General features: G+C 42.3%; 1 protein-coding gene across 2 annotated transcripts in view; it reads right to left on the bottom strand.

Annotated features, from left to right (window-relative positions):
• Nucleotides 1-14,574, bottom strand: part of LOC111973308 (LIM zinc-binding domain-containing Nebulette) — an 81,175-nt gene that overhangs the window by 53,524 nt on the left and 13,077 nt on the right. For both annotated transcript variants that reach the window (XM_070446609.1, XM_024000631.3), the window contains exon 3: nucleotides 1,091-1,175. In XM_070446609.1, coding sequence (XP_070302710.1) covers nucleotides 1,091-1,175 — 85 coding nt within the window. The remainder of the gene's footprint in view (nucleotides 1-1,090; nucleotides 1,176-14,574) is intronic.

Genomic DNA, 14,574 nt, shown 5'->3' with positions numbered 1-14,574 from the left:
AGCGTTTTCATTTGTATTTTTCACGAGTTCACCTATAACTCCAGTACCTGCAAAATATTACCTGGATGTGTGTGTTTTCTTCAGCTTTTGTACATATTAGTAACTAACAATCATCATCTGCAGCTATAGATTACATAATTTGATCAGCGGCTATGAATACATGAGCCCATATGAGAGTGGGGGAAATGAAAGCTGCTGATGATTAATCAAAGTGATGCAATCCCATAGTCTGTGTGAAGAGGATGATGAGAATGCCTTGATGATTCTGACAGTCAGAAGACTAATCATTACAGAGGAATTGCTGAGAGCCTTGCTTATGATCAGTGATGAAACTTAAAGGTGAATGAATAAATGTAAAGCTAGCTATCCGTGGATCCAGGCACAGTGTCTATGACTGTAGAATGAAAGAAATACAGCTCTCTGTACACCAGAGATTCAGGGTAAAGCAAACCAAACAGATTCTGTGAGTGAGCTCTCCTCATCTATGCAGCACTCCTCCTCCTCCTCACTCTCTTTGACGTTCTCGTCTCCTGCACTAGGCTGTGTGCTGCCCAAAGGGCCAGCATGTGGACACCCAGTGTGTGTGTGTGTGTGTGTATGTGTGTGTCTCTGACAGATGGGCACTGGCTGCATGTCCCTGTACAGGCAATGTGGTCTCTGACAGCCAAATACAAAGAGGAAGGGAGGGATAACAAAGGAACAAAACATAGGTGTGGCTTTTCACTGGTGTGGCTCCAGATGTAGGATCTTATTTTGACCTRTGTTGTCATAGCACAACAGGATATGAATGTTTAGTGCATAATGTTTCTTAAATCGKTGGTTAAAAGTAGGCTACATGAAAAGTGAAATACTGTTAGTATAACTGTRTGTTAGTGTGGGTTTTCWGTGAATTTATGTAAATCACCAAGCTCATCTACAAGAACATTCTCAGGAACAAAAGAGTGATCAAATTAAGATCCTACACCTGTACATATTACACTTCTGTGATGACAAAGTCTGGATCCTAGTTCCTTCATTATTACACAATGTTTCCAGCCCCTCAAAAGTGATGTGCATTTGACGACATGTACCAAAATGCAGGGCGTCTCACCTGGCTCTGTAATTCACTCTGATGTCTCAGCCTCAGGTTCTCTGGGGTGTCAGTCACAATGGTGAAGGACTGCTTCGGGTAATGCCTGGAGTGAGAGAGAGAGAGTCATTGTATCATCGTCATCATTAGTTTTTTACAGAAGTGGATCATATAGCCCTGAAAAGTAAGTGCAACACCAAAAGCAGCTAAATGAAAACAAATGACTGCTAAGATAAGACTTTTCCTCACCTCTGCATACATTATTCACTCTTATAATCTAATGGCAAAGAATGGAGACAATTTAATGATTACTGTCCTGATATTCAAGTAGGAAGTCACCTAATTGATTTCCAAGAGTTAAGGTACCATGTCTATTGAGTGCAAGGGTGTCTCTTACATTTTGGTTATTCACAATAATCTATAGCTTGTCAGACCAAGAAATGACAACAACCGAGTCCTGTTGGCATATGGCCAACTTTTAGAAACAATTATCAAAAATGCTCCCATGGAACAACCCCGCCCCCCCCAAAAAACCAAGCGCTGTTTTGAGAACAGAATGGGAATGGAACGTAATAGGTGCCGATGAAACTTCCTAAAACAATGGCCTATTGAAAAGGACTAAACAAAACCTCAGGAAAGTTCAGCTATGACCCAATGACGTTTATCTCATAAAACAGACAACATTGACAAAGGAGCCATTGAATGAACTGAACAACAGTGACAAACATATCCCTGTTTCCTGGGAAACACTATAGGTTCTTCCCACAGCCTTTTGATATGAATGATGGAAAGACACAACTCAAATAAGCAAACTACACACACGCACACACACACACAAAATATCAGTCTTCTTGCACTTCAAGATTGCAAGTTTGGTTCATTAAAATGTTTTCGTTGGTCTATGTAAAGTGCAAATTGGTTGAATAAAGATTATTTTAAAACAAATGTATAATGCAAATGTAAAGAGGATGCCAGGGGGAGCTGGTTGAGCACCTGGTCGTGCTGTGAATGAGGATGCCAGGGGGAGCTGGTTGAGCACCTGGTCGTGCTGTGAATGAGGATGCCAGGGGGAGCTGGGTTGAGCACGCTGGTTCGTGCTGTGAATGAGGATGCCAGGGGGAGCTGGTTGAGCACCTGGTCGTGCTGTGAATGAGGATGCAGGGGGAGCTGGTTGAGCACCTGGTCGTGCTGTGAATGAGGGATGCCAGGGGGAGCTGGTTGAGCACCTGGTCGTGCTGTGAATGAGGATGCAGGGGGAGCTGGTTGAGCACCTGGTCGTGCTGTGAATGAGGATGCCAGGGGGGAGCTGGTTGAGCACCTGGTCGTGCTGTGAATGAGGATGCCAGGGGGAGCTGGTTGAGCACCTGGTCGTGCTGTGAATGAAGATGCCAGGGGGAGCTGGTTGAGCACCTGGTCGTGCTGTAAATGAGGATGCCAGGGGGAGCTGGTTGGGGATGGGGTGGTAGAGGTAGAACGGGAAGAGAGGGACAGATAGTGAGAGCGATTAGTTGATTGTTGTAGATGACTGAGGGAGATTAGTAGGCAGAGAGAGAGAGAGAGAGGGAGAGACAGAGCAACCGAGAGAGAAAAAGAGAGAGTCAGAGCGACAGAGAGAGAGAGAGAGAGTGAGCGAGAGAGAGGGATGCAGAAAATGATAAAATGTGTATAGAACACAGGGGCGGAGCTAATAACATGGAACCCGGTGCAAATATTTGTCACAGGCCTCCCTACCCTGCCAAACGCCAAATGTTTCTTTGTGAAGTTTCAGAGAAACACAGATGAACTCTGATTCAAGGACATACCAAGCAACACTGTTGTGTGTGCATATTGTACGTAGGCAAGGCAAGATTATCTCAGGAGGGAAATGAAAAAGATGCAGAATCTTCAGACCACAAAGTWAAAAAAAAAMCCCACCTGCATCATGATCATCAGCATGTTTTCATTTCTGGCATTTACCATGACTACAAACTCTACTCTGACATGCCCTGATCTCAGAAACTCAAGAGATAAATAGATATGATCAACTAAAAGTCTTGTGACGAGTCAAATATACTGGACAAAAATATAAACACAACATGCAACAATTTCAATGATTTTACTGAGTTGCAGTTCATATTAGGAAATTAGTACATTTAAATAAATTCATTAGGATTTCACATGAATGGGCAGGGGAGCAGCTATGGGTGGGCCTGGCACTGGGGAGCCAGGCCCAGCCAATCAGAATTAGTTTTTCCCAACAAAAGGGCTTTATTACAGAATAATATACTCCTCAGTTTCATCATCTGCCCGGGTGGCTGGTCACAAACAATGCGCAGGTGAAGAAGCCGGATGTGTTGTGATGCCGGTTGGACGTACTGCCAAGTTCTCTAAAACAATGTTGGAGGCGGCTTATGGTAGAGACATTATCTGGCAACAGCTCTGTTGGACATTCCTGCAGTCAGCATGCCAATTGCACACTCCCTCAAAACTTGAGACATCTGTGGCTATCAGGAATCAAGGTAAGACCCAAGTGCAGACCGTGCGAAGTAACAATGTTTAATGTAACACCAGGGGCAGGCAAATGACAGGTCAAGGAAGGCAGGCAGGCAGGCTCAGGATCAGGCAGAGTTCAGTAACCCAGAGGGGGAGCAAAGGTACAAGACGGCAGGCTCAGGGTCAGGGACTGGCAGATTGGTCAGACGGGTGGGTACAAGGTCAGGAGAGACAAGGGTCAAAAACAAGGAGGACAAGAAAGAGAGAGGCTGGGAAAAGACAGGAGCTGACAGGATGAACGCTGGTAAGCTTGACAAACAAGACGAACTGGCAACATACAAACAGAGAACCCAGGAATAAATACATAAGGGATAATGGGGAAGATATGCGACACCTGGAGGGGGGTGGAGACAAGCACAAAGACAGGTGAAACAGATCAGGGCGTGACAGTGGCATTGTGTTGTGTGACAAAATTGCACATTTTAGAGTGGCCTTTTATTATCCCCAGCACAAGGTGAACTTGTGTAATGATCATGCTGTTTAATCAGCTTCTTGATATGCCACACCTGTCAGGTGGATGGATTATCTTGGCAAATGAGAAATATCCACTAACAGGGATGTAAATACATTTGTGCACAACATTTTTGAGAAATAAGCTTTTTGTGCATAAGGAACATTTCTGGGATCTCAGCTCATGAAATATGGGACCAACACTTTACATGTTGCGTTTATATATTTTTTCAGTATTTAACAGAAACCACTGATATAAGATCACTGGCTTGATTGTGTGCCGACTTAAACAGAAGCAGAGACAGCAGCCGACAGATACAGTATCTAGAATGGGTCGGTCATAAAGCTCAGCATTCTACTGGCTGTTCTAGTCAGAACCTTACATACCGATACATATCATTTTGAAGCACCAGGGAAACAATATACCTTTGACATTATTCATCATAAAAAAGACTACAGTTTGTTATTCAGTTCGACAGCTGAAGAGAGCTTGCTGCTGTGGAACACTTCTAACAGTCCACCTGAGGATTCCCCCCTGGCTGCAGGACTACGGGACCGACTAAAACGGACTACTTTATCTCCCTGGATCCAGAATCTCACTCATTCAGACTCTGGACGCTACAGTGTGGAGTGTTGGACAGATGGCAAGGTTTTTAGCAAGATCGGAGGATATTCAGCTGCTCAGTTTGACCATTCTTTTCAACCGGAGCTCTAGGCGTTTTGAGGGGTGCTCCTTCCCACTCTCTTTCAGTCTCATTCCCTGCCATCTCTCTCAAAGGGTGAGGCTGCCGATATACAGTACCAGTCAAAAGTTTGGACACACCTACTCATTCAAGCGTTTTTCTTTATTTTTTACTATTTTCTACATTGTAGAATAATAGTGAAGACATCAAAACTATGAAATAATACATATGGAATCAAAAAAGTGTATATTATTATTATATTATTTGAGATTCTTCAAAGTAGCCACGTAACAATCCTTTTTTGTGTTTTYCCATCTTACACAATATAGAATTTGATGGAAGTGCCTTCCTCAACATGGATGTGTTGTCCGGCTACCTGTCTAAAATACTAGACCCCTCTGATCACACGATCAAATGACCTAAATATGACCTTAACAACCGCACAGAACACTCACTCAGCAAGAGCTAACTTGTGTTGTAATGAAACACCCCAGGCTTTGTCACTTTTTTTGGGGGTGACGCCAATAGTCTGTCGGTATGTAGCCTCACTATCCCCACAGCAATTACTTCCTGTAAACAATGCTAAACAATACAGGGGGGAGGAGCAGGAACAAGAGGACCAGGAAGTGTATCTCTGACTCATCCTCTATTCCCATCCCATTTGCACATGAGAATTCAGTATTGTTCCATCCCTTGGTGCCTGTAGCATGTCTATAGATACTGGGATGTAAACCCCATAGGGCCTGGCTATTCAACTCCAGGCCTAGAGGGTCAACATTCTACTGGCTCTCTTTTCTACCACCAGTTGGTGTCTCAGGTCTGAATCAGTCCCTGACAAGAAAGGTTTGGCCCCTCAGGCCTGGAGTTGAATAGCCCTGCCACGGGGCATCTAGAAGACGGCAAGAAAGACAGGTAAACCACAGTAAACAACTTGGCCCAAGTGGAACTATTCCGGAAAACCGAACTTGTAGCTAGAGTACCTTCAAAACAAGCATTCTCTCTCTGTCACAGGAGCAGAGGCTCAGAGAAAGGTTTCATGTGGGGCTTTGGTTACCGTCTCTTGGGCTAGTTCAGCTAAAAGCCCTGGGGAGAGGAGAGAGGGGCAGTGTGTGTGTGTGTGTGTGTGTGTGTGTGTGTGTGTGTGAGTGGGCTCTGTCCCTACCTCCCCCCTCTCCAGGCCTAGAGTTACACTTCAGTGGCCCCAGTCTCCATTGGCAACCCTGGACACTTTGTTCGGGCGGTGCAACCCAATCCCCTGAAACAAAGGCCCACTCTGTGGGATGTCATACACTCATTCAGCAGCCAAGGTACCTCTTCCTCAGCCAGAATAAAAATGAGAGGTAGGTCTACAATAAGCTGTTTATCCCTGGACTACACCATTAAAAAACACTAAAAAGCCTCCTGAAATGTGAAGTCCCTCGTTTTCATTTACTTTGAGGTTCTGACAATGTCTGTTTTCTCCCCATCTGGTGGTAATATTGCTTTATTGGAGCAGAATGGAGACAAAGAAATACGTGTTGGCACAGCAAAATAGTCTGGATTGCAGCTGAGCACAAATCACCTCTGTTTAAGGAACAAACTGGATATACGGACAGCAACATACAAGCACAAAGCACATCCACTCATAATGGTAACACTGTTTTTACTTCAGCACCCACTGGGCACAGACGTCAATTCAACGTCTATTCCACGTCATTTCATTTAAATGACGTGGAAACAACGTTGATTCAACCAGTGTGTGCCCAGTTCCAACCACACGTTCCAACCAGACTTGTAGTTAAACCTCCCAGCATAGCCGCTGTCTCGGGAGCAAGGTGTGGATTTCAACATCAACCGCATACTCACTATACAAAATATCATAGTAGGAATCAAACATTTGCTCCTTGTTTTGGGATGCTTCAACTAGGGCTGTGGTGGTCACGAAATTTCATCAGCTGGTGATTGTCAAGCAAATAACTGTCGGTCTCACCGTAATTGACCGTTAATTAACATAACCACATTTAGCAACTCCTGGCTTCCAGACATAGCCTACAAGCCATTTTAAAAGTCTAATAAATCCATGTAATATAACCTACACCTTCACAATAAATCCATTATTTACTTTAGACAGTTCTAAAGAAGCATGATATGAAGAAAATGTMATCTATTTCAGAAGAAAAGAATAGCATACTCTGATACTCTGAGTTGTCCTTATGTTAGGTTCTGATGTGGCTATGCCAAATGGCTGTGGGCTACACTAGTTCAATAGCAGAAAAGATTTGCTTATAATTCTGTGGCATTAATTTGTATTATTTTATAGTATGAAGAATAAAATTGAACAAAGCTGAATAAAATAGAAAGGATATTTTCTCCAAATGATTTGAGGGAGTGCGCACATGCAAATATTCTGTGTAGTGTGGTTAACAAGGAAACAGTAAATGCTTAATTTAGAGTTATTAATGTAACTTTAGTTGTTCTACAAACGTTGGGCTATATGTTTTGATGTTTAATACATTGTAAGGCTGCATGATACGACTCTAATGATGATTTGAAAAAAGTCATTTGAAAGGCATGAGCTCTGCTTTGTTTTTTGCGCAGGCTGTCCAATAGTCTCTCATTCACAATTTGACAAGCACTTGATAATGCCTCGAATTTCATGGCGCCATTCCCTTTGTGGCCATAATGCACCCCAAGGACAACAAATTAAACTTTATTTGTCACATGCGGCGAATACAGCAAGTGTAGACCTTACTGTGAAACGCTTACTTACAAGCCCTTAACCAACAGTGCAGTTCAAGAAGAGTTAAGAAAATATTGAAGTAAACTAAAGTACAATATAATAAGTAACACAATAGCATAACAATAACGGCAGGTAGCCTAATGGTTTGAGCGTTGGGCCAGTAACCGAAAGGTTGCTAGATCGAATCCCCGAGCTGACATTGTAAAAATCGGTTGTTCTGCCCCTGAACAAGGCAGTTAACCCACTGTTCCTAGGCCGTCATTGAAAATAAGATTTTGTTCTTAATGAGGTGTGTGACTATGATTAGAACAAGTCGCAAAAAAAGGCATTGTTTCTTATGCTGGGCGTCATTCACAAGTGATAATATATAATTCACAAGTGATAGAATAATATTTTTACTCATCAGACTATTCTTGATTTAATCTTGTCTTTACATATACTAAATAATATATATACTAAATAATATATATACTAAATAATATATATATATGTGTGATATTTGTTTTGATTCTGAATGGACCATTATCATGCACCTGTATCAAAACAGGGCCAGCGGGGAAAAAATACATACCATCTATGCACTTAAATAGCGAATGGAGGATGCTTTCCCCGTGGTTCATTTTCATGCCAGCCAGGTAGGCTATTGTAAATATAAGCAATATGCTTAATATTAGGAAAGTTGAGAAATAAATATAGTAGGCCTAGCCTATAGAAAGCTGATGGGATCCTCCTCTTTTTAATAGAGGCCATCAGTCAGTTCTCACACATTTGCATAGCCTATAGAAATGTTGAGCAACATGAGCTCATGGGTTCTCATGAAGTGTTTGAATAGATTTTTGATCACATTTGCATTGATATCAGAGTGATTAGAGGGACAATAGAGTGCTGAGTACCAGGCAATTATAAGGCTTTGTAGGCTACTAATGACTATCAGCAGAATCAGAGCTTGGAGAAGCCTAATTACCGTGACTAAATGGTCACATGGAATTTGACTGCCTTCATGACTCGTGACCGCCGGTGTTGCGGTAATGTAATGTCGTCACCGCAACAGGTTTACCAAGCTTGTCCAATAGGGGAAAGAACACCAAACCAAAGCTCCTCCGTAATTTCACGTATTTGATATATTTCAGTCGTAGGACACCTGATTCAAATCATTCAGGGCTTGATGACCTAGTCCTAGATCAAACAAGTGTAACAACAGGGGTTACTGGGGAAGTTTGGGAAACGCTACAGTATCTAATAGAGGTCTTTCAATAACAAAATCACAATTCTAACGCAAGCTTCCAATTGTCTCCTTCCACCCCTATCCTCTCCACTGTGACTGTTGCCCAGGTTGTTCTTTAAAAAGAGAAAATAACTGTTCTCAATCAACTGACCTTGTCAAATAATGTGTAATGCATAATGTGTTGGCTCAGGACAGATTCAGAGAAATGGGATGGTTACAGAGTATGGAAAGATACGATGACTTGGCTTGCTGCCCTTTATTGTGGGAGGGTTTCTTAACCACCCCAGGAAACAGAGCTAGTCAGTTCAATTGAAGCACAAGGGCACACACACACACACACACACACACACACATTTCATGCTGGCTTAAGCACAGACATATTGCTTACTATATAACCATACAAATATGCACTAACTAGCATGTCCTCTATCAGAAATTGACACACACACCCACACACAGTATTATTCTGAGTCCTGCAGCCTGCATTATATTGCTTATCCACAAGGGCAGATGTGGCAGCCAACAAGGCATTAAAATGTAATTATGCCTAGGGTCTTATTTATGGTGTTAGAAGCCATGTTGTATGATGCTTAGTGTTCAATGTTGGACTCTGCGATACATCTGCAAACCAGAGCTGGACATTGAAAATGGATCATCAGACCTGCAGGAGAACAGTCACAAATAATGATCGATTGATAATCCTGACAATGGAAGTAAAAATGTCCTCAAAGAGACCCAATCAATGGTCCAGATGTGAATTTGTATCAAGTGACATACAGTACAATAGATTGTTGATTGCCGTTGTAGATAGTTCAGAACTAAAGTATACTTCTCAAATGACCACTCCAAGTGAAGAATGATCGGGATGAAAATGGTCTCCCGTAGCAACGGCACACACACACACACACACACACACACACACACACACACACACACACACACACACCTGTCTCTTATACACATCTAGATGTGTATAAGAGACAGCACACACACACACACACACGTCTCTTTCAACCCTGAGAATTAGAGTGTATCCTGAAAGGGACTATTTTAGAAGCAAGTTTATTGGGCAGGTTAGGGGTGGAGTGGATTAGGTGGGGGGTTCTAAGTCTCTCTTGTACCTCTCCACACACAATGCAATATTTGCTCCTCTCAGCAGGGCAGAAAAACATGGCTGCCAGCCAGGAGAGTATCAGAAAGCCATTCCCTTCACATTCAAAATAGTCAATTTTATTTTACTGTCCAAATGTGCCTCCTATTCTTAACCTGCACAAAAGCTGGATAGGGTTGTCAAAAATGAAACCTAGACGCAGGTGTGTGTGTGTGTGTAGTCTAATTAGAGGAGTTTGGATCAATGTGGGCTGCTGTTGTTGACTGGGTGCTGCTCACTCCAGAGTCACTCTCTCCTAGTGTCTGTCTTTTCCTCGGTCTCGAGGTCATCCATCTATCAGGGCTGACTCATTACTCAACTCTTTGTGTGTGAGGGCAGCAGTGCCAAGCTGCAGCCATGAATAAGCCTGCTACTCGATATAAACCAATCGGGCAACCCGTCTACCTCTGCCCAGAACCCAACACCTTGGGTTTGCGTCTCCCCCCCTTCCCCTTAGAACAGCCTCAATTCATCAGGGCATGGACTCTACAAGGTGTCCAAAAGTTTCCACAGGGATGCTGGCTCACATTGACTCCAATGCTTCCCACAGTTGTGTCAAGTTGGCTGGATGTCCTTTGGGTGGTGGATCATTCTTGATACATACGGGTGTTCTTAATGTTTTGTATACTCCAACATGTAAAAACTGTGCATCATAATCTACAAGTTCATTACTCTCGTAGATAATTGGCACTGGAGGGGTGTTTCAGCTAATTGCACAAAACGCACCGCTTCAATTGGATAATGTTATACATTTAGACTTCAATGCTTGCGCTCATAATCCCTGGTAAATAAATCAAATCAACACTGAGTAAATGAGAAAAGGCTAAATGGGTCTTTGCATCCCCCCTGGTAAGACAGAAACCGATCCAAAACCGCTTGGTTTACATCAAATCAATTTATATAGCCCTTCTAACATCAGCTGATATCTCAAAGTGCTGTACAGAAACCCAGCCTAAAACCCCAAACAGCAAGCAATGCAGGTGTAGAAACACGTGACTAAAACATTTGGTTCTCACATGCGCGTCAGGCCTAAATATAACCCCGATGTCCTTCCAAACAATGTTTCCAATAACACACTCGGAGACATCCTGTTCACGTTGAAAGTTTCTTTATCCTTCGGGTGAAACGGCAGAGATTTACAATGCTCTGAGGCTGCCGGATTGTAATGACTGATGTGGAAGGCATTGTTTAAATGTTACTGTGGCATTATCATGCTGTCTGTGGGTGACCCTCCCAGTCTGCAGTAGCACTAGGTTGGTCTTATTCTTGGATGTTTTGTTTTCTTTTCCTGTGTGAAAGAGAAACAATGGTTGCTTTGATGTCCGGGGGTGGGGGTTCCAACTTCCTGTTCCCTTGGCCTGCTGGGAGATAACAGAGGAAGCGACAGACAGCCATCCCTCTTAATGTTCATTTTTGAACACACACACACACACACAAATAAATGCATGTACACCAAAACCATCATCCATACCTTGTTAAGCAATGCTGAATTAATTGAATCACTAACAGGCAAAATGACTGTGCACGCTGAAACAGCTTATTATGATCTTAATGCTGTTATCGCATGTATGGAATATGACTTTCACATCCATCCTGACCAGTCACCCTCTGTATGCTTCTAGCGGCTGAAATAAAACCTCCCAAGGACGTGTGGTCTACTCCAGATAAATCCRTCCGTTCAAGATGCTCTCTTTCTACTCCTCTTACAAGTGAACCCCTCTCGTCAGTTGTGTGATGCTCAGCCAAGCGGAATAAACATGGGGTCAGCTCCAAGTGTCGTTATGCAGGTTGCTGCAAAAAGCATAGAAGCACCAGAGCATCATCTTTCCTCTCATCAGCTATCGACAAGGACTTGTAGCCCTTTCCTGCCATCAAATGACCTAGTTGCCTCATGGGTGGAATATGAATCATATTTTTCATGTTTGTCATAAATAATATTATTTATAATTCTAATATTATTGATTTTTTAACCCGCCGAAAATCCGGTGTTTCTATGTCAAACAGTTTTTCTTCTGTGATGTATATGAAGAGTAACATTGAGGTGCAAACTCAACATGTAATACATCTCAACTCTATATCTGACATGGTACAGGTCTTCTTTTTTGATCCCATAACCATGTGTGTGAGGTGTATACTTTTGTTTCAAAGTAGATTTGATTATGACTACCAAGACCCTGATTTAGCCCACTCTGTAAAAGGTTTTAAACTGGCAGCCGTGTACCTAACCTCAACACAAAAACGTGGACACTACAGACAGTTATCCTCCTGAATGTTATACTGCCTGAGTGGTATTTCACCAAGTAGGAATGCAGGCTCATGCTCAAAAAACACTATTGTGAAAAAACTCTACATTGTCTGGTGGGATTGTACTGTACAGGGTCCATTGTAGATAGAATGGACCAAGGGAGGACAATGCCTCTACTGCCCTACTTCTGCCTCAGCCACTCTGTAGACTGTACATTACATATAACATGTATTATATCCAGCAAACGTGTGTCCCCCAAATCAGGGTGGATCCATGGCCCATGTGTCAGACCATGCCCCCCCCCCCCCAAACCTCCAAATGGAGTTGATTGACCTCCAATGCAATGATGCACTGAGGGCAAAAATATGCGGCAGTGGGTGCTGCGGAGTTCGCCCGTTTCCTCTCCCGACCACAATGCCCCAGCTGCGCATCCAGGCTGCTCAAACGTTGTCTATGTTTGGCAGCACATACCTGTGTGAACAACTGTTTTTTTTGATGAACCTGAACAAAACATCACACAGAAGTCGACTTACTGCTGAACACCTCCACTCAATTCTGAGGATTTCCTCAGCTCAGAGCCTTACCCCGAACATTGATGAACTTGTGGAAAAGATGGGACACCACCAAGTATCACCCTCAACCTCAAACAAGTGAACATTACTGTGCAATCACATATTTGAGTTTTTACTCAGTTCAAGTTTAAAAGTTAAAGTTTAATATTTGGTTTTCACTGCATGTACTTCCTCCTTAAACAAAGTGTTGTTTTTTGATTAATAGATTTTTGCCCTTTATTTTGTATTTCAATCCAATTATTATTTTAAAAATATTTAGTGAGTGGATGATAGAAAATTGCTATTATTGTTTTTTTCTTTGAAGTAAATTTAGCCCACTTTTGCTAAACTAAGAAAAATATAGGCTACTGATGGTGCCTTGAATACCGGTTTCTTTCATTTAATGTTCATGTTATGGGGATTTTTTAATAATAAAGGAAATTTGTCTTTTGTGTCTGTTGAAAATTAAAGATTACTGACAGAGCATAAGAAAATATTGCTTTATTTATACTGATCATATTGGAATATATTTGTTAGGTTTTCAGTAGGTTCAATTAGGTTCACTAGACTATATGCGTCATTTAAAAAATTTTTCAATGAACATTCGAACAGTCCGGCCTCGGCTGTAGCTAATTTTTTTATTTGGCCCTCCGTCCATTTGACTTTGACACCCCTGGTGTAAAGGAAAGAATGAATGGGGCGCATGTATCGTGAGATTTTTGAGTGAAAACTCCTTCCATCAGCCAAGGCATTGAAGATGAAACGTGGCTGGGTCTTTCAGCATGACAATGATCCCAAACACACTGCCCGGGCAATGAAGGAGTGGCTTCGTAAGAAGCATTTCAATGTCCTGGAGTGGCCTAGCCAGTCTCCAGATCTCAACCCCATAGAAAATCTTTGGAGGGAGTTGAAAGTCCGTGTTGCCCAGCAACAGCCCCAAAACATCACTGCTCTAGAGGAGATCTGCAATGGAGGAATGGCCAAAATACCAGCAACAGTGTGGAAAAACCTTGTGAAACTTACAGAAAACGTTTGACCTCTGTCATTGCCAAAAAAGGGTACATAACAAAGTATTGAGATAAACTTTTGTTATTGACCAAATACTTATTTTCCACCATAATTTGCAAATAAATTCCTTAAAAATCCTACAATGTGATTTTCTGGATTTATTTCCCTCATTTTGTCTGTCATAGTTGAAGTGTACCTATGATGCAAATTACAGGTCTCTCATCTTTTTAAGTGGGAGAACTTGCACAATTGGTGGCTGACTAAATACTTTTTTGCCCCACTGTAGGCCTAGCTGAGAGGCTTATTCTAAATGACACTACTAGGTCTACTGGAGCAGCCAGTAAGGGTGGTGACATGACATTATCTTGGACATTCTGGCCCAAATCTTCAAATCAAATCAAATTTTATGGTCACATACACATGGTTAGCAGATGTTAATGCGAGTGTAGCGAATACTTGTGCTTCTAGTTCCGACAGTGCAGTAATATCTAACAAGTAATCTAACACATTCAGAACGACTACCTGTAACGTCTGCTTCCAACTCACGCTCTCAAACACATAGATCCCCTGAACACAGCTCACTTTCCAGCTCACACTCTCAAACACATAGATCCCCTGAATGCAGCTCACTCTCCAGATCCCAATCATCTGAATTCTGATCACCTGTTCACACACCTGTATGTCATTATCACACACTATTTAGTTCAGTTCTTTACACCCCATCATTGTAAGAATTGTTTGCTTGGTGACACACTTCTATTTGGAGCTCTGTTTCCCGTAATTTATTCTTCCTGTGTATGATAGTTTTTGCCTGCCACACTAACGATGCCTATTTCCTGCCTGTACTTTAGCCTATTGGATTTCCTGTTATCAACCTATTGCCTGATCTCCCGGATGACGTTACTAGCCTTTCCCCTGCCTGTACTGTTGCCTTTTTGGACG

The sequence above is a fragment of the Salvelinus sp. IW2-2015 genome, linkage group LG14 (assembly GCF_002910315.2).
Source record: "Salvelinus sp. IW2-2015 linkage group LG14, ASM291031v2, whole genome shotgun sequence".
Classification (NCBI taxonomy): Eukaryota; Metazoa; Chordata; class Actinopteri; order Salmoniformes; family Salmonidae; genus Salvelinus; species Salvelinus sp. IW2-2015.
The sequence above is the reverse complement of the archived record's forward strand: the minus strand, read 5'-3'. Positions and strand labels throughout refer to the sequence as shown.